We start from the raw sequence: 26089 nt of genomic DNA, 5'->3' as shown, positions 1-26089 counted from the left end.
CCTGGTGTGAATAGACTGTAATGTGTAATACATAGAGGACAGTGTTTCCACTGCAGAGGTCGCTGCCAGGGCAAGGGGGTAGCACCATTGTGAGAGCGTTGTGTGAGAAGTTCTCACTCTGTCATGGTTAGAGAGGAGAATACCTGGAAAACAGTATTGCTGCTGTTAAGACAACTGTAGTGTCAACCTTTAAAAAGACAAAAAACAAAAGACATAAATACAAACAAAACTGGTTTCAAAGAACACTGGCAGAGCCTGACCCATCTCAACAACCCTAAGAAAGGGTTTGTCAGAAGAATAAAAACTAAATTAAATAATAAAAAAACACAGATAAACCACCGTTACTAAGTACAGTCCTTTCTCGGCTGTTCGTCAGTTGTACATTTATCAGTCATTTCCTGGCAGAAATCTACAGTCACCGTCTGGTTGGACTGTTCGAATGGGAGGCCTGACTCTATGTACAAGCTGGGGTCCTGACCCTCCGCCTCATGACCGGGCCCGTCAGCTCCGTTTCCTATGGCCGAGTCGGCCTCGCTCTCTGAGGGGCCGGGGGACTTGAGGAAGCTGGGCTCCAGCGTGGCTGAGCCTGAGTGGGTGGTGAGGTCGATGCTGGTAGTGGCCGGGGCAGCATTGGTGTTGGGGGCAGTGTAGCTGGAAGTGCGGTTCTCGCCAGGCCGCAGGACTGGGCAGTAGTGGTGAAGGGACTGGACCTGCTCTGGACTCAGCTGCACATCCCTGCACACCTCCTGGGACAGGCAGGAGAAGTTCTCCCACAGCTCACCCATGCACGCCTTCAGCTGGTTCCTCTCCGTCAGCAACTTTTCCTTCTCATTGACCTGCACACACACACACACATACGCACACGCACACGCACACGCACACGCACACGCACACATACACACACACACACACACACACACACACACACACACACACACACACACACATAATCAGTAAGGATGAGGTCTGGTGTTATGAAGTGTGGTCTGACATGGATCATAGATAGATACACATACAACACATACGGTACTACAAATCTCTTTGAGATTACACATCCCCCCGTATGTACAGTACATACTGTTTATCTGAGGTCATCAGTGCTATCCTTCCACCTTATACCGTAAATACTGTCCCAAATATCGTGCACACCCTATGGCTGGACCTTACAAGAAGTGATATAGATTCCCCCATGGGGTAAATACTAAACACTATAACTTAAACAAATATGAGTCTCATTGCCCATGTTTGCTGAACTTGAAGTGGTGAAACCACTGAAAACCTGCTTTTCTAAGTGAGCATGTTCAGGATAAAGGGCCATGGTGGTGGAGACAAAAGGTTTGACATGATGATATGATATCTAGGTTGTTGGGTAACATCAATGGGATGGCTTTCCGTGTCAGTTCTATGTGGTGTGAAAAGCACTAGCGTGCGCATTGGCTGCCACGACAGATCAAAGGACCATCATGGAAAAAAAGCATAGCGGCTGCTTGCTGCTGGGCTGCCATGGAAACTCGAAGGGTGAGAAGGTAGGAGGAGAGACAGCGCTCTGTTGGGGATGCTTGACTAGCACTCTGCCCTCAACACCAGCTACACACATTACTGTGCTTTGACAGCTTACTAGCTAGAGGGCAGTTAGTTGATGTAAGAAAAATGCTGACCCAATGGTGTTGATATAATTAATATCACTCTATAGTGAGGTAATGTTTAGAAACCAGCATGCATGTTTGTGAATAAGAGCATGGCTGAAGGAGGGTTGTTAATAATGTTCATGTACGTACACTCAACGAACACTTTATTAGGAACAAACAAAAAACTGCTTAAATTCTGCATGGCATTGATTCAACAAAACATTGGAAGCATTCCTTTGAGATTCTGGTCCATGATGAGTCATCATTGATGACATGATTGCATGATGATTGCATGATTTTTTTTCAGGTGCACTTTCAACCTGTGAATCTCCTGTTCTACCACATCCCAAAGGTGTTCTATTGGATTCAGATCCGGTGACTGGGAAGGCCACTGAAGAACACTGAACTCATTGTCATGTTCATGAAACCAGTTTGAGATTACTTTTGCTTTGTGACATGGGGCATTAAGGGATGCACATGGTCAGCAACAATACTCAAATAGGCTGTGGCATTCAAGTGATTCACCCATTCATCCATTCACACACACATTCACACACCAATGGGGACAAGATACCATGCAAGCCTCCAGCCAGCTCATTGGGAGCTATTTTGGGTTCAGTGTCTTGCCCAAGGACAACTTGACACGTCGCCAGCTGGGGATCGAACCACCGAACCGCAGACCTTGCGATCATTAGACACCGGCTCTAACTTGCAGCTGCCCCCAGGGGTTCATTAGGTGTTCCTAATAAGGTGTTCAGTGAGTATATGTGTCATTATAAGTATGCATGAGAAAGAACAGTCTGGTCATTATAGTTCTACTCACCAATTTTCGGATCTCACACTCCAAGTTCATAATGCAGTCTAGCTTCCTCTTGCGACAGCGCTGTGCTGCGATACGGTTCTTACTTCGCCGCCGGACATCGTGAATGAACTCCAGTTGCTCTGAGGTCAGTTTGTGCATTTTTACCATCATTTGGAAGTCGTTCCGTGGAAGATTTGTGATTTGATCTACAGGGAAAGGAAGTTTTACCTGCAAATAAAGAAACAAAATATGTCACTTTTCATATTTCATGTCATACCCCATGTTGATTTTCAAATCATTTAATTCAATTGTGAATAGTTGTTGAGAATAGCACTAGCAACATTCAACACAAGAGGGCGCAAGAGGACCATAGTCAGGACCAGACAGCATGTGACTCATACACATGCAAGCCTTCAGCACTCTCAACCTCAGTTATTTGTGTAACCAATTCTCAGGCTAAGAGGTAAAAGGTGATCCAAGAAAAGTGGGTCTCCATCTGTTCCTGATAGTCTGGAGAGGTGCAAATGTGACAGATTGAGGAAGGACTTTAAATAAATGTGGAAAAATGTGGAAAAATGTGGAAAAATTTGAAAAAAGGTTCTTTAAATAAATGTGAAATAACACTATTGTGCAATATGACAACCCTAGTCGTCTATCTGTACAGTATAGTATAGTGGATAGTGTACATAGCCTTTATTTATGTAAACCAGCTCCTTCCCTTCTTGTGATTTTTTTTTAAAGTTTTTTTTTTTTTTTTTTTTTCCTTTCCTAACACCAGGGGAGCCACTACTACTAAATTTCGTTGTTTGGTACCTGTACTGTAGCAATGACAATAAAGACCATTCATTCATTCAAGGACAGTTAGTGACTTGTCAACCTAACAACCCCGCATTGGTGTCAGATGATATCTGGGGGGGCATGAGTATGAACATCTATACCATTAACCTGCAGCAGTCCACAAGGGCTGCAGAACAAAAGAACACACACTTTCTCTCTGACACACCAAAAAAAAACACTGGGGAAAAATATAAGGAATACAAAAAAATATTGCCATAGATTATTGCCATAGGTTTGCTGATGATATCCAAGATGTGTTTTTTTTAAGGGAGTGCATCGATAGCCCCGGTTTCTGTTCCCTCTCCCTTAGGTTCTGGCAGACCTTCTGATACCCACATCACAGGCAGATAGATACCCACCAGTATCTGCATGCACCAGGGAGCCGTAGCTTGAGGGAGGCGAGAGAGAAACAGGATGGCAGCGAGCGAGCGAGCAGGGATAACAAAGAGCCAGAGGAAGACAGCCGGAGAGCTTGGCAAGGAGCAAGATGAGAGGAGCTGGTGCTCTTTCTCTCTCCATGGCTGCCTCTCTGGAGCACATGAAGAACAAAGTCAAATGGAGGGAGAGGGAGAGGGAAATCGCCCCCCATTTTGTACCTGCTGAAGCATGGCCAGAAGGTCCCTGGAGACTCCTAACCCCTCAGTGGACTGCAAGCTGAGCTAGACTCAAACACCTGCAGTCGAGGACAATGCACTCTCACTAGCAGACACAACACCACATGGTGACGTGCCTGTGTAAAGGCTTCGTCTGAGGTAAAGTGCTGCACTCATGGGGACAAAGCAAGGTGCTTATTCATGATAGCATCGAAATTGCTCTCCACTGAAGAGTACATCTAGACGTCAGTTCATCCCAGAGGGAGAGGGAGAGAGCGAGAGAGAGAGAGAGACACACACACCCACGCGCACACGCACACACACACACACACACACACACGCGCGAGCGTGCGCACACACACACACACACACACACACACACACACATACACACACACACACACACACACACACACACTTGCGTTTCCTCATTAGAACCCCAGCCCTCAGAGAGGCTCTGCACCCGTTCTCATCTCGGCTCCACATCTGCATGCAGACACATTAATAAATAATGTCCAGAGCTTTCAAGGCCACACTCAGCTCCACAGGCTCTCACTTACGAGCCAAGCCATGACAGCTTCAGCTCCAACAGGAGTGGAGAGGCTATGGAACATAACCATATCCTGCCAGCTCCATTTAAACGAGTAGAAGATGTGATTAAGGCTGCTCTGAGTGCAATGTAATGTCTGGTAGTTATAGAGGGCTATGGAGTGACTAGACAGACAGGTATACTGATGGGCTCTTGACTGAGCCAGGCTAGAGGAGGAGGGCGTAGGGAGGGAAGGAGGGAGGGAGGGACAGAGGGGGGTGGGAGGAGACAGCCACCTCTTCGCAGTGACCTTCGCAGTTTTTCTTTAAACATTTTTTTTTTTTGCCGGAACTCTTGTGCGGGAGGGATGTCTATATTTAGTGGCTCCGCCTGGAGAACCAGTCCAGTAACAAGGCTGGGATGACAGAGTGCACTTCCATGGCAGCTATAAATTCAGACCCAACTGTTCTGGATTCTCACTCCCCCCCCCCCCCACTCCCCGACTCCCCCGTCTTTCTTCCTCTCTTCTTCCTCCCTCACTCTTTCTATGGGTCATTATGCTGCAAATGGGTTCAGAGTGAAAAGTAGGGCTCATCTATTACAGGTCCCTGTGCTGTGCCTCTCTCCTCCCTCTCGGCCACAGTGTGTTAGCCGTGCGGTTGGTGGGCAGCTGGCTGCCTGTCGGGCCAGACTCGGGCCGAGCCGCCATGGGACGGCAGGAAATGGTGGGAAAGGGGGGGGGGGGGGTGGTGATGGATGGCGGTGGGGGTCAGTGGGTTCCCTACAAAGCCTGACTGCTGGTGCTCACCTGCAGGGTTGTGACCGACGCTGAACCCTGGAGATGAACACAGCAGTGCGCTTACTCCGTTTCCTAGCATCCATCTACTCTATTCCCGGCTATTGACACAAGCCCTAGGGGGCGATAAATACACCACATTTTCGAAGCACTTGCCTATACAAGGTAAAGCAATTTTCTTAAATGCTGCCCCCCCCCCTGTGACTTGTTCTTCATGTCTAGTGTCTCCATTTAATTCTATAGTGCTGCTACTGTACTGCAACTTCTCTATCTCAACATCTAAAACAGACCTTTATTCCATTTGACCAGATAAAGACTTTGTTTGAATACAAGTGTCTGTTGGTGTTCTCCGTTGTGTGATTAACCCTGCAATAAAACCCTTGTGGCTCATAATGAGATTATAAAGCATCACACATCTAATTAAGCTCGATCTGGGTAAAGATAACGTTATGATCGGCCCATAGGTTATTTGGTTGTTAAGTCGTGACGTGTTTCCGGGTCCAACGTTGGCCGAGGCGCTGTCTTCGAAATGCCTCAGTAATAATAATAATTCATTATATTTATATAGCGCTTTTCCGAGGCTCAAAGACGCTGACAAATATGGGAAAAACGGGAAAGTGCTGTGTCCCTTGTTGTATGAATAGATCCGAGTCTAAAAAACTATTGAACTGTCATTCTACCGCTGTAGTACACTGGTACTCTGGTGCGGGGAATTTCTGTTTTGGACCTGGAAATTGCTAAACATCACGTTTCACGTCAGACATAACAACCCAATTGCTTTGTGTCACGTATACAAATCCTTCTGTATAGGTAGAATACCTTATGGGAGATAAGCTGGCTCTGTAATTGGAGAGAATGTGTGTGTGTGTGTGTGGGGGGGGGGGGGGGGGGGAATACTATAGGATGCCAGGTTCCCGTGGGATGGCGATGAGGCAGTGCCCCAGCTGGCTTTGAGGCTGTCATAGAGCCTGTTGGATCTCAGCTGCCATCCCAGCATTCATCTCTCCATTGGGCATGTTCACAACAGCCTGACACACAACATACACTCTGCAGACAAGACCAACAACAATATATAATAACACTCCTTCCTTTATCAATGAATCTCTGTTGGTTTCATGAAACAGTATAATGCTCAGTGGGTAGAAGTGAGCTTCGTAAACCGAATATATACATGAATCTACAGTATCTACTTTCACAGTGCTTATTCTCAAAATGAGCCACTCATAACAGGACCGTCACCGCATAGAGCAAGAGTTTCTGGAGACCGTAGAAGAGTAGTAACGGAACTGATATTTGAGACTCTCTGCTTCCTATGAGAGTCACACGTTCAATCAGGGGTGAGAATGAATGAATGAATGGACTTTATTGTCATTGCTACAGTACAGGAGAGAGGCGTGTGCAGAAGCCTTGTGCAGAAATATCACAACTAATTCCCTATCACTCCTATCTGCTCTATGACCAATATGTACGCTGTCACCAGCCGATGTGCTAGACTGAGCTTGACGCCTACAAACAGGGAGCTGTTTGAGAGAGAGAGAGAGAGAGAGAGAGAGAGAGAGAGAGAGAGAGAGAGAGAGAGAGAGAGAGAGATGTATAAGAGAGATCCTCCATGGATATCCTGGTGCTTGTGATGACAAGGTTCTCATCACTTAAATTCTCCTTTATCACTGTAAAATCATCCATCTTTGTTTCTTATGTAGTAGTAGTAGTAGTAGTACTAGTAGTAGTAGTAGTAAAAGAAGTACAAAGTATACTAACTGGTCCAGGTTACAGACAAGGATGCTCTCTTGACCCTCTTTTGACCTAATCAACTGAGGGTTTTCATGTGGTTCAGCTGGGAAGCAGTTAAACGCAGTTAAGGTGTAAAATTGTGGCTGTTAAAACGTTGCCCCAAATAATGGGTGTCTGCTATGTGTGAAGGTGTGGCTAATGTAACAGATGTGACTCATATGTATGCAACACCCAATAACCTTGGACGTGAGAGCAGCCCAAAAAGAACGTCATGTGACTCAGAGTACCTTGAATGACTATTGGCCTCGGACAGTTTAGCCTACGGTTTAACAACTTCCTTCCTCGTCAGAATTCATTGTTTCCAGCGCTGGGGCTGAAGCTATTTTTACCAGCCCCGGTTCTCCCTGAGTGGGCCTGCCATTTGCTCTGCAAACACACAGAAGCATGGCAGACCGTTCTCTCTGGGCGCTCTGTTTGTTTGTACAGCCAACTCACTGGGGGGGGGGGGAGAAAAAGAGTGCCCCAGGAAGCATGAGGTAGCAGTTCTTTGAGTAGATAAAGCCAGAGAGAGGGCAGGGTTTGTCCCAATACAGAGGTTAATTATGTAAGTGCCTCGTCTTGCCCTTCTTCCACAAGGCTGTGTAATAAACGAAACCACTATGAGAGGTTCATGCACAGCCAGAACATTCATTCATAATAAATCTTATCACCAGCAGGCGATAGTAAGTGGAAAGCCGGCAGATAACTCCATGTGGGTCAATAGAGATGTGACAGTAGATATTGTGAGTGTTAATGGATTGTCTACAATGGGAGCGTGTCCATCTGACTCATACAGGATACAGTAATGTCTCCCAATCATTTTGGGGCTGCTCTCCTCCTCGACAACTCAACACTGTAAATCAATCCTATACAATTTATTACAGGGCATTCAGCAGTCCTTTCAAAAGGGTCATAAATCAGAAGGGTGTGGGTGCTGGGTGTCGTGCTATGAAGGTAATAATTACACATTACTGCCGGGGCTGTTTATCTTGCCACTCTCTGTTTGTGCAGAGAGGGACTGCTGGATTCTTTCCACAGTTAGAGGCTCAATCCTGTCATGTTGCTCCAACCCCAGCGAAACGGGGACTTGCTCTGAGAATCTCATCACCATGGCAACGCACCAGTTTCTCTCTCCTTCTTTCTTTCTCTCTCTCTCTCTCTCTCTCTCTCTCTCTCTCTCTCTCTCTCTCTCTCTCTCTCTCTCGGCTCCCTGCACACTTCAAGGTCTCAGCCTGAGAAGCAGAGAGCCTTCTCCTTCAGGCACAGTGAAAAGAGAAAAAAAAGCCTAGCCTAGGCTACAACAAAAGCAAATGTTACTGATGCAATAATTCTGAGCAAAAATTGAAGAGGTATCAGAGGTATTCCTGTGAATAGTTACTTTTCATTTTCCTTTGGATGGCACTTAGTTCATCCTGATTGCATTGACAGAGGGCTGCTGTATTCTCGGTTTCCCCCTGGTCCTCTCTGATCTTTCCCCAGTAAACAACAGTGTTGTCCCGTGGTCTGCCGTCTGGAGGACGTCAGCTAGCCCAGGTGGATTAGAGGATGATTAGAGGATTGACCATACATCCCTGTCCGCACTGCGCTGCCGTCTCCTCATGACACAACACAGACCCCCACTTACACTATAACGGCATTATCCTCATTACATTACGCATCACATACACACCGTAAAGGCAATATCTGCTCGACAGTATCTGCGACTAATACAGCAGACCTTCCCCTTAACAGTATAGTTCATTAGTGAAACACTATAAATGTCAAAGCATGGCCATGTACTGTAGGTACCCTGTGAATTTGCATATGTAGCCCTTTGCTTAACGTATTGGATTATAGATGTCAGATGTCTCAGTGGGGATAAAATGAGCTCTTTGCATGCTTCCATCATGTACATCTGAGTCTTACAGCTCTTCAACCCCTCCCCCCCCTCCCTGCCCTCCCTCCCCTCACCTTGCTGTCCACAGGATCAACCAATCACAGCCCTCAAATCATCGCCGCCCCCTCCTGAGCGTGTGTGCACTCAGATTGTGCTTGTGCACTTGGGACACATATTCGGACTCATTACAAAGATATCCAGCCGTGCGTAAAGCCGATTAATAATATCAAAGTACCCTGTGTGTGCCCCGTGTGTGCCCTTTGGTGGTGCAGAAAAATCTTTGACTGAAAACACTTCCTGCTTCAATTCCACAACAATCTAATGATTGTTAATGTAGACCTGGAGAGCTAGGTCACAGTGAGATGATTAGCCAAGATGGGGCAATGTGTGTGGGGGGCATGTGTGTGATACATTGTGTAGAGCGAGAAGATGCTGTGTAAAACACTCACCTCGGGCCCTTGCTCCTGCACATGGCAGGACTCGCTGTCTCCCTCCGAGAAGGAGCCTGACTCGTCGCTGGAGTTGATACCGTACGACTGCTCACACTTGATCTTGGGTCGCGCCTGGTTGAAGAGGGCGTCCCCTCCCATGCCCTGCTCCTGCTGGTCCACGTTGAGGCTGCGCACCAAGTTGGAGCACGGGGAGGAGGAGAACTCAAACTGGGGCAGGCTGCAGGGCGAGCCGCCACTCCCGTCTTCCGCGTAGGAGTAGGAGGAGCACGAGCTGGAGGTCCTGGTGCGGGTCTCGGAGGGCGGTGAGCGCGGACACACCTTGATTGGCACTGGGCAGCTGGTGTTGGGCCGTTGGCGGCACAGGAGTGGGGGCTCGTTGGAGGTGGCGCTGGGGGAGTAGGTCTGGGAGCTGGGGAGGGACTGGCTGGCGCCGGCCCACAAGCCCTTTGGCGTGTGCTCAGAGAGCTCCATCTCCAAAGAGTTCCCGCCGGGGTAGGAATGCGCCGGGGTTCCAAGACGGTCACAGGCCCCTGAGGAAAATATGACACTGCGGCGGTCCAGCTCCACTTCCTGTTTGCACAACCCGTCATAGGAGGCTGACTTGAGCGACAGGCCAGCTGGGAAACCATCCATGTCCTTTGGGGATGTAACAGACAGGCCCAGCTCCCCAGTGAAAGGCCTGAAGTCTTTTTTGTAATCTCCCTGAGTTGTTCCTTTGTCTTCGGGGCAGACGAGTCTGTTGGTGAAAAGCTGCTGCGATGGATTGGGCAGACCGGGCAGGTCGGCCCCTTTCTTGAGGAAGGCGCGGAGGCAGGTGGGGGACTTACTTCTCTTAGCTTTGTCTTCTACAGACACGGGGCTGTCCATCTCCATGGCCGTCACACCGTCCTTGTCCCGCCCATCCACGTCCCGCCCATCCATGTCCCCCCCATCCATGTCCCCCCCATCCACGTCCCGCCCATCCATGTTCCGCCCATCCATGTCCCGCCCATCCATGTCCCGCCCATCCTTGTCCCGCCCCTCCTGCTTGTCCCTTGACAGGCACAGTGAGATAGCCTCTTCCTCTGCCCGCGGCTCCACTTTGATCTGGGCCACTGGCGGCCTGATCTGCCCCCTGACCACGTTGTTGCTTTCGCTGATCTCCTTTAATAATAATGTGCTTGGAAAACCTGAGGTACTGGTGTGTGAGGAGGTGTCGTTATTGTGCTTGTTGCAGGCCCACTGGTACTTCCTGTATTTGGGGCAGCGGGGGAGGTCTGACGCTCCGTGTCTGTCGAAGTCCAGTCGGCCATCACTCAAGTCGCTGGGCACGGCCACGGCTAGCCGGTCCTCATCCGGCCGCCGCAAAGAGGCGAGGGCCTCGGCGCGACGCCGGACTCTGGGGGAGGTGGCCTTGGTCGCCTCTGACTGCATGCTCTCATCCTCCAAGTTGTTCACGTCCGCCGCTACCTTGCGGCACAGCAGCAGGCCGTCCTCCTCGCTCCGCAGCTGGGCCTCCAGGAAGCGAAAGCAGGAGTCCTCCAGGTTGTGCATGCGCAGGAATTCGGCACAGCGGATGACCTCCTGGATGTTTTCTCTGCTGAGTAACAGCTTAGCAGTGTAGGCAAACTGCAACAATGGGGCGAATCCCCTGGCAGTGACCTGCGAAAAAACAGGGAAATTGCCAGCATTACCATCAGCACTGCCATTGTTCAGAGCCCTTGGAGTGTGGTGAGACAACCCGACAGCTCTAATGACCATAAGCAAACACTGTGAAGTACCATTAAATCTTTTATCGGGTCAGCACCGAACATTCTATACAGCCGTAAATAAAACCCAGTGGTGCTGGCTGGCAGCAGGTTGTGTGCCCAGGCCCATTTTCAGAACAATAACCCTTGTGACATTCCACTGGCCCACCACAGTCTGGCCCGCTGTCTGTAGGCCTATCAGCAGCTCTGGCTCCCACTCCCACCCATGTCTTGGGTTGATGTGCATAGTGTCATGTACAGTAATAGGGACCTCTGCTGCATCACTTTCTGAGTCATTGGTCTGCAGTGAAGAGCCTAAATGTGGAGGCTAATGGTTTGTAAGACTTGCAGCTTATCCTTATTGCAGACATGTGGAGCAGGATGAGAGGGGGAAGCCTTCCATTTAGAACTAATGCTGGATAATTAGGTAACTTCCTGAGTCTGCAGAAGCGTGGCTGCCCTCTACTACTACTACTGTTGTTGTTGTTGTTGTTGTTGTTGTTGTTGTTGTTGTTGTATAATAGGGAGACAGGAGAAAAGAAAGCAGGCTGACTGTTAAATAGTCATTTGGTTTGGTGATTCTAGAAGTTGTTGTGAAGCTCTGGCAGGTATACTGCACAGCCCGAAAGACCTCTGTTTACTGATTGTTTTGCTTAATTTTTTTGGGGGATGGGGACAACAGAAGATGAATGAGTCTAGGTGTAATGATATTCACTCTGTGCGCCACACAGCAGCATTCAGTAGCGCTCCCAGGGTCGGTGCCAGGCACCCTGCTAGTGAAACAGGATTTTCCGCCATCAAAAAACAAGCTCAGAAACCACAGAATTTGCTTTGTGGATTTTTCCGTTTGGAAAAACAACTGGGCAGTATATATATGAGGGAAAGCAAACAGGGAGGAAAAAACAAGCCTGAGGTCATTTGAATCAGGCTCAGCAAACTATGTAAAATCACCAAGATATGTGTGTGTGTGTGTGTGTGTGTGTGTGTGTGTGTGTGTGTGTGTGTGTGTGTGTGTGTGTGTGTGTCTGTGTGTGGATTAGATTGGAGGGATTATGCTATGGTTTCTAATGCACTAAACATGTCAAACATTATATTACTGTCTCATATGGATGTTAAATGATGCACTCAATTCGCTTACTGTTCAACATAGACTGAACTATGGACAACCTACCTCAAACACTGTTTTGATGTGTGAAATGAACGCTAAATAGAAAGAACATAAAGAACACATGGGAGGCATTATGTTTAATCTTTGTTAAGATTTGAAAAAACACCCCCATCACCTTAGCAGATGTCTGTTTAGGATATAAACATCTGTTTTACACACCAACACACATAGATAGAGTCTATATGTATACATTTCCATTCATCGACCGAAGAGGAGGAGAAGGAGATGTCTTCTGAGTCTGTCTATAGGGGGATGCCTTCCCTGATTCCCTCTAATCCCAGAAGCCCAGACCACAGGCTGCAGTATATACAGTATATGGCTCTGGCTGCAGCCATTCAGCTACTGTAGCCTTTCTCCTGGAAGACCTTGCAGCCAGCACAGCACAGCCCCCTCTGGCCCCCTCTGGCCCCCCTACAGGGCTGCTCTCCAGGACGCCACAACAGCAGACAGCACACAAGCCCCAATCAGTCATTGTTGAGAGGAAGCTGCTGACTCGATATCTGTGTGGGGGGATAAGGGTGGGTAGGTGGGAGCGTGTGTGTGGTGCGCGGGGGGGAGGGGAGATGCTTTGACTGGACTCAACGCTACTGATGAGCACAGCACCTCTCCACTGTAACAGCATGTATCAGCGTGCACCGGACTAGCACGGAGCGCACGCACGCACGCACGCACGCACGCACGCACGCACGCACGCACGCACACACACACACACACACACAGTCCCAGCCAGCCTCCACCACCTCCCAACAGACAGAGAGAGAGAGAGAGAGAGAGAGAGAGAGAGAGAGAGAGAGAGAGAGAGAGAGAGAGAGAGAGAGAGAGAGAGAGTGCAGGGGCTCTAAACTAGCTGGAGAGGCAGGGTCAGCTGACTACTCTCCGCCACCCACTGGCCTCCATTCACCCACTCCTCCCTCCCTTGATACATGTAGAGCAGATCCAGCCAGCCGTCTTTAAAGGTGAAAGTGGTCTGGCTTAAATGAGGCTGGGCGACTGTCCCACTGCATCCAGGGCTGCTGATAAACAGACGACGAGCTGCTGGGTGAAAAGTGCTGAGCGTACCCTGGATCTATTTTCAGCTCGAATCAGCAGCTGCTGCCTGCGGGAGCGCATCTTTATGTGTGCCCTGCACCATATGTGATTACTCCAGTGTTACAACCAGCACAGCAGCCTAACGAAGGCAAGCGTAAGGGATTGAGAGAGAGGGAGGAAGAATGAAATAGAGAGGGGGGGGGGGGGGAGAGAAGGAGAGAGAGATAGATAGAGAGAGAGAGAGAGAGAGAGAGAGAGAGAGAGAGAGAGAGAGAGAGAGAGAGAGAGAGAGAGATGGTCGCAACATGAAAAAGCACTAGACACTAGAAAGGGGCAAAAAAAAAGACGGAAAGGATTAGAGAAAAAGTAGGAGGATATAAAGCCTGTTTCCTGATCATTAGCAGATAGACTCTGACATATGAAGCGTTTCGGCCGTTAGCAGCACTTATTGTATGAGTTAAGACAAAGGAACACATTCATCAAAGTGACAGATCTGGGCCATTTTATGCTAATGTGATGACCTGGTCTCGTCCTGCGCGTGTGTGTCCATTGAGGCAATACCATTACAGAGCGGGAAACTATAGGAATACCATGCACCTCACCTTACCGACACAAGACAATTCACTTGCCATTTTTAGGTAACTCCTTTCATAAACAGGCAAAGAGGAATTACAATCCCCTCCCTCTGTCCCCTTCTCTCCCTCACGGAGCTCTCTGCTCTTATATCGGCCTTTTCGCCTCTCTGTGGTAGAGACGGCTAATTTATGCAAATGAACCCCAGTGAATTCCTGCATGTCATGCATCCTAATGAGGAACGGAGTGCTTCCCCCCCACGAACGAATACATACGCCATCTCCACTGGAGGGACGACAGTAGACGCTTTAATATCCGATGTGCTGAGTAACTTGACATTAACCTCTGAATTTAGAGGCAATCTATGAGGAGGCTGAGTCACTCCCAGCACTAATGGGAAAACGGTACGGAGGGCTGCCTTGGTGATTTAACCTTGTAAGGATGGGGGGGGGGGGGGGGACACTGGGGGGAGACACACAGAGACAATGAACTGACGCAGTACAGCAAAAGCGCATTCAGCCTCATTCTAAAGCCATTTAACCATAATATGCGAATTGGAGGGAAATACTGGAGAAGCCATTTACTGCAAGTCCCGAGCCTGATAAATGTATCCATTTGAATGCCATTTCATAACCGTGATGAGAGGGTTCTCCACAGTGAGATCTGTACATTGAACACTCAAGACTCTTGTAGCTGACCGAGCTGTCAGTCCAGTAAGTAAACCTTCCCCTGACCAGTGGATTAAATCAGATACCGTACTTCTTAATCCTCTCATAGTGCAGCTTACTGTCCACGGCCAGACAAGGGGGAGGACATGACCCTGCATATACTGTACATGATAAGGAAACTCGCCCCCACTCCAATGTTATACTTAGGGCTCCTTGCCCACCTGTCTTCATGTTAAAGAGCTTTTGTTTCTGTGGAAATGAGATGGCGCACACTTGTGCACAACATGCCCCTCTCCCATTGGGGACCCTGTGTGGGGAAGGAGAATATAGGCCAGCCAGTGGATCATTGTCTGGGGCTTCAGGGTTAAATAGAGAATATAAACACACAGGGATCACTCTGCATGCTCTCCACGGGGTTGTGCTGGGCTGCCATGTCTCTTCAAGGTGCCTCTCACACCAGCCCCTCACTCACTCACACACACACACACACACACACACACACACACACACACACACACACACACACACACACACACACACACACACACACACACACAGACAAAGACCCTGTATCCTACTATCAGCTTAAGAATGAGATGTGCCCTTGTGCTGGCAGCAGAAACCCCCTGCTAGGACCAGAGAGCTGTATATTAGCACCAGCAGTCACACCAGGTGGCGAGGTTTCGCTCTTCTCCTTCCCTCCGTTCCTCCGTTCCTCCGTTCCTCCCTCCTCTTCCACTCCACCCCCCTCCTTCGGCAGGGAGAAGACGGAGGGATCTGGGTGCCTGGCTCCCACCATCTGTCTAATAAGCTGTAAACGTGTGATAGTCTGCTGGTTGGGCTCACTGCTTGTGTTGGCCTGCTGCTGCTTCCTCTCAGCTTGAGACATCCGACCTGATCAACTGTCTGTGAAGGTAGGTGGGGGGGGGGCGGGTCACTTACACTTGAATGTCTCAAATGTAATGCACTCCAAGGTGCATTACATTTCCCCTGTCTCAATCTCAGAGAGCAACCAGCAGCAACCCCCCCCCCCCCCCCCCGCCTCCCAACACGCACACACTATACCTTTGTTTTCAACATTATTGTAACACTACAATCACCAAAAATGTGTGGCTGTGTGGCTTGAGAAATGCGCAGCAGCACAGTCTCCTGGTCATGACTGAGAGAAGAGAGCTCACAAACAGGAGGTGGTTTGAGGTCTGCGAACCACCCCTCTGCTGAATCATAGTGATGGGCTCTCTCATGTTTTTACTGAGTACACCCGAAATCCCAGAGAAGGCTACTGAGGCCCTCCGCCACCCCCTCCAGTGGTCTGGAATCAATCACACAAGTCTATGGGTCTATTCAGGCTAGCCAGAGACTTTCCCATGCTCAGGGAAAAACACCATAGGAATGTGCAAACAAGTGTAGAATACATGAACTAGTCAGTGAGTGACTACAGTGTATGACACACGAGGGCGGCTGTGGCGCAGGAGGTAGAGCATGTGACTGGACACGCCCCTTTCAGGAAGTGTTTGGTGGGAGAAAGACCGAGAGCACACGGTGGAGCAAACGAATGTGATACATTATTTTATTTTATTTGTTTTTTTTTAAATTTGTTTTTCAGATTTTATCCCCTTTTTCACCCAATTTGGTAGCCAATTGAACCCAACCTAGCATCCAATTATGCCCTGCCTATTGCGAAGGATCCGCCGCACGACCCCGTGGTCGGCAGTCCCAGAAGAGGCCGCCAGGCAGACTAGCTGACTGGCTCCTCGAGCCCAGCACCTGTTATTCCGGCACCCCGGGGGCGCTGTTGCGCGACGGATCCTTGTCCGGAAATACTCCTATACCGCCCTCGGGAGCGGCCGCCCAATATGCCGCTCCCCGTGTGTGCCCCAGCCATATCCGGATCTGGCGAGCTGGGATTCGATCCCAGTCCCCGGTGGGCAGCTTGCACTAGTGGCCAGTGCTTAGACCGCTACACCACCGCGGGGCTATACATTATTGTTTTGAAGTAGAATCCAGTTTATATCAACTGAGAAAGGACATTTTAAGTTTAGCTTCCCCCAGCAGCTTGGCTGTTTGGGGGGGTGACATATTTTGCACCCTCGGACGGATACAATGGAAATGAAAAAAGGAATGGAGAAGGACAATGAAAAGAAGGTGTGTGAAGGTGGAGGGAGAAGGGGAAGTGACTTTGATGGAGTTGTTGAGAACAACAAAGATGGTGTGTGGAAGTGTGGAGGCGTGCAGAATGAAGGGTAGAAACTCTTATGAAATGACAATGGGATCTGTTACAGCAAAAGAAAAAATCATGGATGGCTTCAGAATTAAGGGGTGTGAATAACTAATAAATGATGAGGTTGTGGTATCATTCATGAACCTGCCTGCTTATGTCTCTGATGAGGAGATATTGAACAAACTAGATGGCTGGGGAGTGACAGCTGTATCCCCTATAAAGAGACGGATGTGGCCTGGAACAGATGTGGTGGACGGGACGAGATTTCTGAAGGTCAAATTCAATGGCACAATAACATCTTTGCCATACTCCACAAAGTTTCAGACGGCTGAAGGAGCAGAGCTTTTTTAAAAGTTGTCCATGATAGACAAGTGAGAGTATGCAGAATATGCATTCAGCCTGGACATATAAAGAAAGACTGCCCTGAATTCAAGTGCCACAGATGTGGGAAACAGGGGCATTATGCAAGGGAGTGTGAGGAGGGAAGGGAGCGGCGGAGGAGAAGGAGTGATGACCAGGGCGGAGAGGAGGAGAAGGAGGAAGGAGAGACGGGAGAGGAGAAGGTGGACGAGGAGCCGGTGGGCGGAGAGGTGGTGAACGAGGAGCTGGTGGTCGGAGAGGTGGTGGACGAGGAGCTGGTGGCCGGAGAGGCGGTGGACGGAGAGGCGGCGGCAGTGGATGAGGAGGTGGTGATGGACAGAGAGGAGGTGAACGCGGAGGAGTGAGGAGATGGTGGTGGGAGAAGAGTTGGAGGAAGAGGGTGAGGAGGAAGTGGTGGTGGAGGAGACGCCTGTTGGCGGTGTGGAGGAAGACCAGCTGACCAGCAGTCTGGACAGTGTGTCAATGGACTTGAGCAACAGAGGAGGAGTAGAGCTGGAGAGAGACAGTGGAAGGAGAGAAGGGGTACGGACAAGGCAAAGTAGTCGGGGGGATGAAAAGGATGAGGGGTCTGTTTTAGGAAGTGATGAAGAGGACTTTCCTGGGTTAAAGGCAGGCAGGAAGAGGCTGTTGGGAGCGAAAGTTAAAAGGAAGGTGGGGGGGAAAAATATGAGGGTAAAATGAAAATGTATGTAATGATGTAATAATTTAATTTAAAAAAAATAATGTGGGTTCATGTAATCATTATAATTATGTTGTCAATTTTTTCGTTAAATGCAAATGGTGTGAAAAATGTGTTTAAGTTAGAACAGGTTTTGAAAACGTGTGATGCAGATATAGTGTGTCTACAAGAGACACATTGGGTGGAAGGGGAGATGGGTGGAGTTGAAAAGAGATGGGGAGGGAAGGTGTTTGTGAACAACGGTGGGAATAGATCCAGGGGGGTGGCGATTCTGGTGAAAAAAGGGGTAGTGCAAAAGTTGAGGCAGACAACAGATGAGGTGAATGGGAGGGTGATAGGGATTGAGTTTGAATATTCGGGGAAGAGCTACAGGGTGGTGAATACATATGCACCAAATGAGGATAGAGAGAGAAGTTTTTTTTTTTAAGAGTTGAGAGGGAAGTGCGGGGAGAATGGTGGTGGGAGACTTTAATGTGTGGTGCAGCCGGTTAGATGCCTCTAAGAGTTGTATTTTTAGGGGTGATTCTTCTAGGGGGGTGCTATTGCGTGTAATGAGGGAGATGGGAATGATAGACATTTGGAGGGAGAGGAATCCTGCTAGAAGGGACTTCTCTTGGAGGCAGGTGGTGGGAGGCATCCTGAAACAGAGCAGGATTGATCTAATGTGGGTATCAGAAGGGATGAGGGAAGGTTTCAGCCAGGTGAGGTACAGGATGAACACTCTGAGTGATCATGCAGTGTTAGAGTGTGTGTTGGGTGTGGAGGTTGAAAGGAGGGGGGGAGGAGTGTGGTGTCTGAATGCAGATTTTGTAAAGGAGGAGAAATATAGGAGGGGGGTAGAAAGGTGTGTGATGAGGGAGAAGGAGAGGAGTATGTATGAGGATGATACAGGGAGGTGGTGGGAACATTTAAAGGGGGAGATTAAGAAGATTAGTATGAGATATGGTAGGAATAGGAATAGAATAGAGAGGGAGAGGGAGAGGAGGTTGAGGGAGGAATTGAGGAGAGAGGCAGATAGATTAGAGGAAGAAATGCAAAGGGGCGATTGTTAGGAGTAGGGCAAGGTATGCATTGGAGGGGGAGAAATGTACAGGGTATTTTTTAGGGTTAGAGAAGGTGAAACAGAGTAGGAACTGTATAACAGAGTTAGAGGGGGTAAAGGGAGAAAAGGTTAGTGATTTTGTAGAGATAGCAGAGAGGGTACAGAGCTTTTATGAGGATTTATTTAGGAAAGAGGAGGTGGATGAAGAGAGCAAAGAAGAGGTGTTAGGAACAGTTAGGATGGAGATAGGAAAGGAAGATAAGGAAATGTGTGATAGGAAATAGGGATAGGAGAGATAGAGGTAGCAATAAAGGGATTGAAAAAGAATAAGAGTCCGGGGTTAGATGAGTTGGTGGGTGAGTTCTGTGAGGAGTTTAGAGAGTTGCTGGGGCCAATATTATTGAAAGTGTTCACATGGATGGAGGAACGAGGAGAAATGCCAACTACTATGGCAATGGGGGTGGTGAACATTGTGTACAAGAATAAAGGCAGTAGGGGGAAGTTAGAGAACTACAGGCCCCTCACAATGTTGAACACGGAATACAAAATGTTAGCAAGGGTGTTAGCAAATAGGATGAAGAGGGTGATAGGGAAAGTTGTAGGGAAGACACAGGCTTATAGTATACCAGGTAGAGATATAGTGGACACAGTATGCAGTATTAGGGATGTGATAGAGTATATGAAAGTTAGTGGGGGGGGGGGATAGTGGTTAGTTTAGATTTGAATAAAGCTTTTGATAGGGTAGATCATGGGTATTTATATAGAGCGCTAGAGAGATTTGGATTTGCAGATAGGATGGGTGAGGAGGATGTATAGTGAGGCTAGGAGCTGCGTGAAGGTGAATGGGATACTTATAGATAGTTTTAGGTTAGGGAGGTCTGTGAGGCAGGGGTGTCCGCTATCGTCTCTGCTGTACTCACTGTCAGCAGAGCCGTTAGCATCATATATAGCACAGAACACAGGGATAAGAGGGATCAGTTTGCCAGGAGGTAGGGTCAGTGTGTTAAGCCAGTATGCGGATGACACAACAGTGACAGTGAGGGACAAAGAAAGTGTGAGGGAGGTGATGGAGAGTGTAAGAGTATATGGTAGGGCATCTGGGGCAAAGGTGAATGTAGAGAAGTCGGAGATAATGTATATAGGTATGGAGAGGGAAGAGGGAGATGAGTTAGGGTTGAGGGAAAGGAAGGATTACTTTAGAGTGTTAGGGATAAATCTAGGTATAGAATCCAGAGAAGGTAGGGACATGGAGTGGGAAGGGATATTGGGGAAGGTTAGGAAGACGTTAGGGTTATGGAGGATGAGAAGGCTGAAGCTTAGAGGGAAGGTGGTGGTAGTCAATGCACTCTTGATGTCCAAATTTGTGTATGTAATGGGTGTGTTGGATGTGCCAGAGAGAGTGGTTAGGGAGGTTGAGAGGATGGTGAATGAGTTTGTATGGGAGGGGAAAGGGATAAGGATTGCACGGGAGGTATTAGAGAATGAATGTAAGGATGGAGGATTGGGGTTGATGAATCTGGAGGTGAAAAAGAAGGCTATGAGGGTGAAAAGGATGGTGAAGTATCTATATGGGGATAGAGAGTTTGCATGGGAAATATTAATGGCTGAGGCCATCAGTAAGAGTGGAGGGTGTGGGGAGAGTGGGGTGTATATGAAGATGAAGAAGGAGATGTTAGAGGGAGTAGCACCTTTCTATAGGGAGGTTTTGGAGGCATGGGGGGAGTTTCTACAATGGGTGTCTTATGAATGTGAAAATGTGAGACAGGTGTGGGAGCAACCAGTGTTTTTAAACCCAAGAATAAGATATGAAGGGAAGGAATTGTATGATAGGGCAATGATGAGGGCTGGGTTGGGAAAGGTGAGGGATTTGGTGTATGAATTTGTACCCGGATTCATGCCTGCAATGGTGGTGGTGGATGCAGTAGAGGAAATGGGAGATGAGATGTGCGAGGGGGCAGCGAGGAATATGTTAGAAAAGATTAAAGAAGGAATGCCAGGGGAGTGGAGGGCAATGGTGGATAGGGAAGTGGAGGAAGAAGGGGAGAGAAGAGAGGTAGGGTTCTTTATAGGTGAGGGGGATGTCAAAATTAAAATGGGAGGTATGAAGACAAGGATGATATACAGGATACTGAGGAAAGGGAAGGTGAGGAGGCCGGCTGCAGAGAAAGTATGGGAGAGAGTATTTCCAGAGATGAGGGTGGGAAGGGTGTGGGAGAACTTGAAGGTGAAGTGGAACTCCATAGAATGTGAGGAGATGGATTTTTTACTGAGGCACAACAGGATCTTTAACAATGTTATTACATAAGCAAGTTTGAGGTAAATGTTGATAGGATGTGTGATGTATGTGGGACAGCAGCAGAGACATTTATGCACCAATATGTGGAGTGTGGGAGACTGGGGTTATATATGGAGAAGATGAAAGAGTTGATTAGTGGAAACTGGGAAGGAGGGTATGTGGAGGAGATGGATTGGAAGGAGTTGTGGTTGTTTGGGGTGGTGGGTAAGAAGAAAGGGTGTAATGTGAATTTGCTGAATTATGTATCTGAGTCACGGGAGGTATGCGGTCAGGCTGAGAAGGAATGTGGCTAATTATGAAAAGATGGTGGTGGATGTGTGGGAGGTGTTTAAGGATCTGGTGAGAAGGGATGTAGGTATGATAAGGATGTTTATAGAAGGTGTTTGGGGAAGGGAGCACATTTATAACTGTGGGGAAGGATGGAGGGTTGGTATATGATTTTGAATGAATTGTTGTGTTTGTTTGTTTTTTGTTGTTGGTTTGAATTGATGTTTTTATTATTTTTGTTGGTTTGAACTGTTGGGTTTTCTTATTTTATTGGTTTCTTTGAGTTTGAGATAGGGGGCTGATGCCTTCCTATGTGTAAATAATGTAAATTATACATTTTTGATAATAAAAGATAATTAAAAAAAGGAGGTAGAGCTGCCGTCTAATGATCGCTAGGTTGGCAGATCAGCGGTTCGAGCTCCGGCTGGCCACATGTCGAAGTGCCCTTGGGCAAGACACTGAACCCCATATTGCTCCCAGTGAGCGGGCCGGCGCCTTGCACGGTAGCTTGCCGCCATTGGTGTGTGAATGTAAATGGACTGACTTATATAGCGCCTTTATCCAAAGCGCTTTACAACGGCCTCTCATTCACCCATTCACACACACATTCACACGTCTTGCCCAAGGACACTTCGACATGTGGCCAGCCGGGGCTCGAACCACCGATCTGCCAACCTTGCGATCATTAGACGGAAGCTCTACCTCCTGCGCCACAGCCGCCCGATGTGTGTGTGAATGGGTGAATGAGAGGCTGTTGTAAAGTGCAGTCCATTTATGAATCAATATAATTAATAATAATTAATTAATATTTAATTTGTTAGTTTGTTCAATAATTCAGCCCAATTATTCAGTAAATTAGACTGTTAATGTAACACTGTTAATGTAATTAGACTGCCAATAACAATAAAAAAAGAACCACTGTCTGTTTTCTATAAGGAGAACACGAGGACGTCACACACTTCTCTGACAAATAGGCCACAGCCGTGCTCTTGACGCTGAGAACTGTAATTGATTCAGACCCCACACTTACACACAGTTTCATCATGTGTGTGTGAGAGAGAGAGACAGACACACACACACACACACACGCACACACACACACACTGACTGTCACCGTCGCCGTGATGACTGCTCTTTTCCAGCGAAGGGCTCTCTCTTTGAAATTCCTCCTGTTTGCTCATATTTACGGCATACTGGGTTTCTATGAATCACCCTTTGTTCCCGCTCACAAGATATGTGATGTGAGAAATGCCCAAATGTGAGTGTAGCCTCAACCATCCAACGTAAACCAAATGTCCTCTGTGTCATCCTCCCCTTCGTTGGTTAATGGCAATGTTACTAAAAGGAGACAAGACGTGTTTGTTGTATTCTCATGATCTGATTCCTAACAAAGCCTTGATTAACAGGCTCCCTCTCTGAAACGGCAATGACATTAACTAGATGATGTCACTAGCGCCAACGTCCCCGGCCACTCCTGAGTAACAAGGTCATCTGGGAGAAAGAGTGATGAAGGAGGAGGGAGGAAGGGGGTGGGAGGAAGGGGGGAGGGAGGAGAGAGGGAGGGGGAGAGGGCGGTGGTCTTTGTTTCACATTTCATCTGCAATGCTTTTCTTTTTTTTTTTTTTCTCTCTCCCTGCTAGTGGTGATCAAGGTCCCCTCAGTTGCCCTTTGTTGCACATAGGTGGCAGCCTTCAGTAGTACTGGGGAAGGCCCTCTGCTCTCTGACTGGAGGCAGACACACCAGTGTCAACGAGGTCTGCTGAGCTAAAGGCCACAGTGCTGACACAGACCAGTGGGGAGGGACAGAAGAGGAGACTCACTACCCAGCCACCCCCTGAACCCCCCCCCACCCCCTAATCAAACCCTTGTAAATGGCAAAGTGGTGCAGCAGCATTTCAACTATTGAATAACAGCTTAATAAGTGAGTTTGTACATTAGACGTACTGTATATTTGCCTAGTTACTCAGGAGAATACCTATTTTGTAACATGGAAGTTACAAGTGAAGTAGAGACTATTATTTGAATGATCAAATAATGATCATTATTTATTCCGTTAAAATTAAATCCTATACTTTTATGTAATCTTGTCAAACTAAAACAGCAATTGATAAAGAGAGGGAGCCAGGCTTGGTTGAAATCTCAAAAAGTGTAAAACACTTTCTCTGGCACATTAAAGACACCGGCGCCTTCTGAAAGATGTCACTTTCCACATTCACTCTCACACCTGAAACACACAGCAGCTCATATCATGCATTATTCATGTGCATAGAGAGTATATTAAAGGGATTCTGCTTTGTGTGTTTGCATTCCCTGGAGTAATTCTCAGAGTTAAGGAGAAAAGAAAGCACATAAAGCTTTTTTAATTTTTACATATATATAATTTTTTGTTTTTACATAAGACCAAAATAGATTGATCCCTCACAGAGATTTCCACTGTGATGGAGACGTATTTTTCGACTGCTGAACATGACGACAAAGACTTTTGACAGGCATTACGTTATTAATGCATGCTAGCCCCAGCTAAGATCCACAGCTCCCCCACACATGTGGTGTGTGCCCCAGTTTTGCGGGCACATGTGTGTATGCATGTGTTACGAGTGGGTGTGCGACATCAATACATCAGCCGATGTAGCTTTAATCACTTCTATGGTAGGGAAGCTGTGGATGGAGGCGAGGCTGGAGTGACAGGAGCAGTGGGAGGCAGGTTGTTCAGACAGGGGAGGATGGAGACTCGTATGGCGTCAGTCACAGACCAAAGTGCTTTCATGGCCGAGAACCGGGGCTAAAGGTGCGCATTGGCACTCATAGCTACACATAATCTCACTAGCACTATTGCTAGCACATATCACTCACACTTTTCCCTTCAGCTATTAGACTTAATATGAAATTAAAACTTTAGCAACTTAAGTCATATTTCCTTCCTGAGAAGAGAACAATCTCTTTTTCTTTGTCTTTTTTCTTTTTCTTTTACACCATTAATGGAAAACATGCACAGATATTTGTCTGAGAAAGGGTCAGTTGGGAAAAAAGGGACTGAAAGAAGAACCAGAGTGGTGCGTGTTTATTTTTCGTTTGACTTGGTGTGGTGGTTTTAGATACATACCTCCTCAGGTAGCCGGACCACCAGCCCATTCTCCGCCTGTACCACCAGCGCCTGCAAGAAGTACTCACTGCAGGCGGCCAGGACAGCCCTGTGCCCGCGGAACTCCTTGCCCTCTACCAGGACAGTCACATCGCACAGGATATCCTGCTTCCGCTGGTCGTTCAGGCACAGGAGGATATTGGTACAATGAACCGTCGACTCATACACGTACATGGGGGCTTCAGGCTTCTCATCCACGGACATTCCGCTCACGCCCTGGAAATAGAAGCACAACAGAGGGGGGTCAGCTTACAGTGGGCCCAGCAGGCGCATACCACAGGGCTGACATCAGCGCCCCGAATCCACCCCAGCCCCAACACAGCCCCATGAATCAACACTTACACCATGACCGCTGCTCTCAGCTTTACGCTGTCGCTTTCCCCCTTGCCTCCTGTACATAGTATATACTATATATATATAGAATATATATATATATATATATATATGCACACACACGCACACACTCACACACACACACACACTCACACACACACACACACACACACACACACACTCACACACACACACACACACACACACACACACACACACACACACATAGGCAACCCAGGCAATACCATAACAATAAAAACCTGTTTGAATTCCCAGGGGCGTAAACACAGCTACTATATAGTAGCCCAACAGAACACACTCTCGCTTTGTCTTAAAGGTTCGCTTGGTCTAGCTTTCTCTCTGAGTAAAAAGCCCATAGGTGTTAGTCATTTAAGAAGGTCGGGAGTCACTTTAGGGGCATAGTGAGTGGCACTCACACACCAACCAAGTCACCTAGAATGAATACCAATACTAATTCCTACCAGGCTTTCCATCCCAGTTAGTACATCCATATATCCAACAGAAGCCATGCACTGGGAAGGGGCTCCACATTTCCACATCCTCCCAGCCAAACGTTCCTTTCTGCTCACGCTGCGGTGATAGACGTGGATCTATCTTTCCTCTGAGTAATTCTAAGTGTCTACAGAGACACTCTACACCACTGGGTTTACTACCTTGTCGTTCCTACTGCTAATTCACATTGAATACACACACACACACACACACACACACACACACACACACACACACACTGTAAATTATGATTTCAATGTGAGTTTATGTGATTAGTCCCATTACATGGATTCCATTTAGCCTGGACAGTCTTTCTTTTTTTTCCTTTTTTTTCTTTTTCTGAGTGGGGCAGTCCCACTGATATTTTTTCATTTTATTGATAGATACAGTGAAGATTTAGACAGGAAGGATGGGTGAGAGAGAGAGGAGGGATGACATGCAGGATATGTCCCCTGCCGGAATCGAACCGGGGACCCTGCGGTTACATGGTCAACGCTTAACCCGCTACGCCACCTAAGCACCCCGTGGACAGTCTTTCTAAGGGTGGTTAGTGGAGAGAAATCCGAAAAGGAAGAGTGTGTTCATAGTGTTCCACCTGTCTGAACTGCCATGTCCATTTCCTTTTTACTGACACCTCAATTAACCGAATCTCCATGAATAACAATAATACATTATACTGTTAATCCCATTTGTTAAAGTGATAGTTCACTCAAATGACAAAAATCACATATCTGCCTCCTTGGCCTGTAAGCAGTCTATGGACAAGG

General features: G+C 47.7%; 1 protein-coding gene across 1 annotated transcript; it reads right to left on the bottom strand.

The window, feature by feature from the left end:
• Positions 1-344: 344 nt before the first annotated feature.
• bach2b (BTB and CNC homology 1, basic leucine zipper transcription factor 2b) lies at positions 345-24686 on the bottom strand (the record flags this gene model as incomplete). The annotated part of the gene is made up of 4 exons (XM_080527382.1): positions 24438-24686; positions 9281-10924; positions 2452-2658; positions 345-836 (listed from the first exon to the last, which is right to left on the bottom strand). The coding sequence occupies exons 1-4, from the start codon at positions 24678-24680 to the stop codon at positions 345-347; spliced, it is 2586 nt and encodes an 861-aa protein (XP_080383508.1). The 5' UTR covers positions 24681-24686.
• Positions 24687-26089: the final 1403 nt, after the last annotated feature.

This window comes from Nansenia antarctica, assembly GCF_963989245.1.
Source record: "Nansenia antarctica genome assembly, chromosome: 3".
Lineage (NCBI taxonomy): Eukaryota > Metazoa > Chordata > Actinopteri > Argentiniformes > Microstomatidae > Nansenia > Nansenia antarctica.
This window is presented reverse-complemented; position numbering and strand designations above follow the sequence as displayed.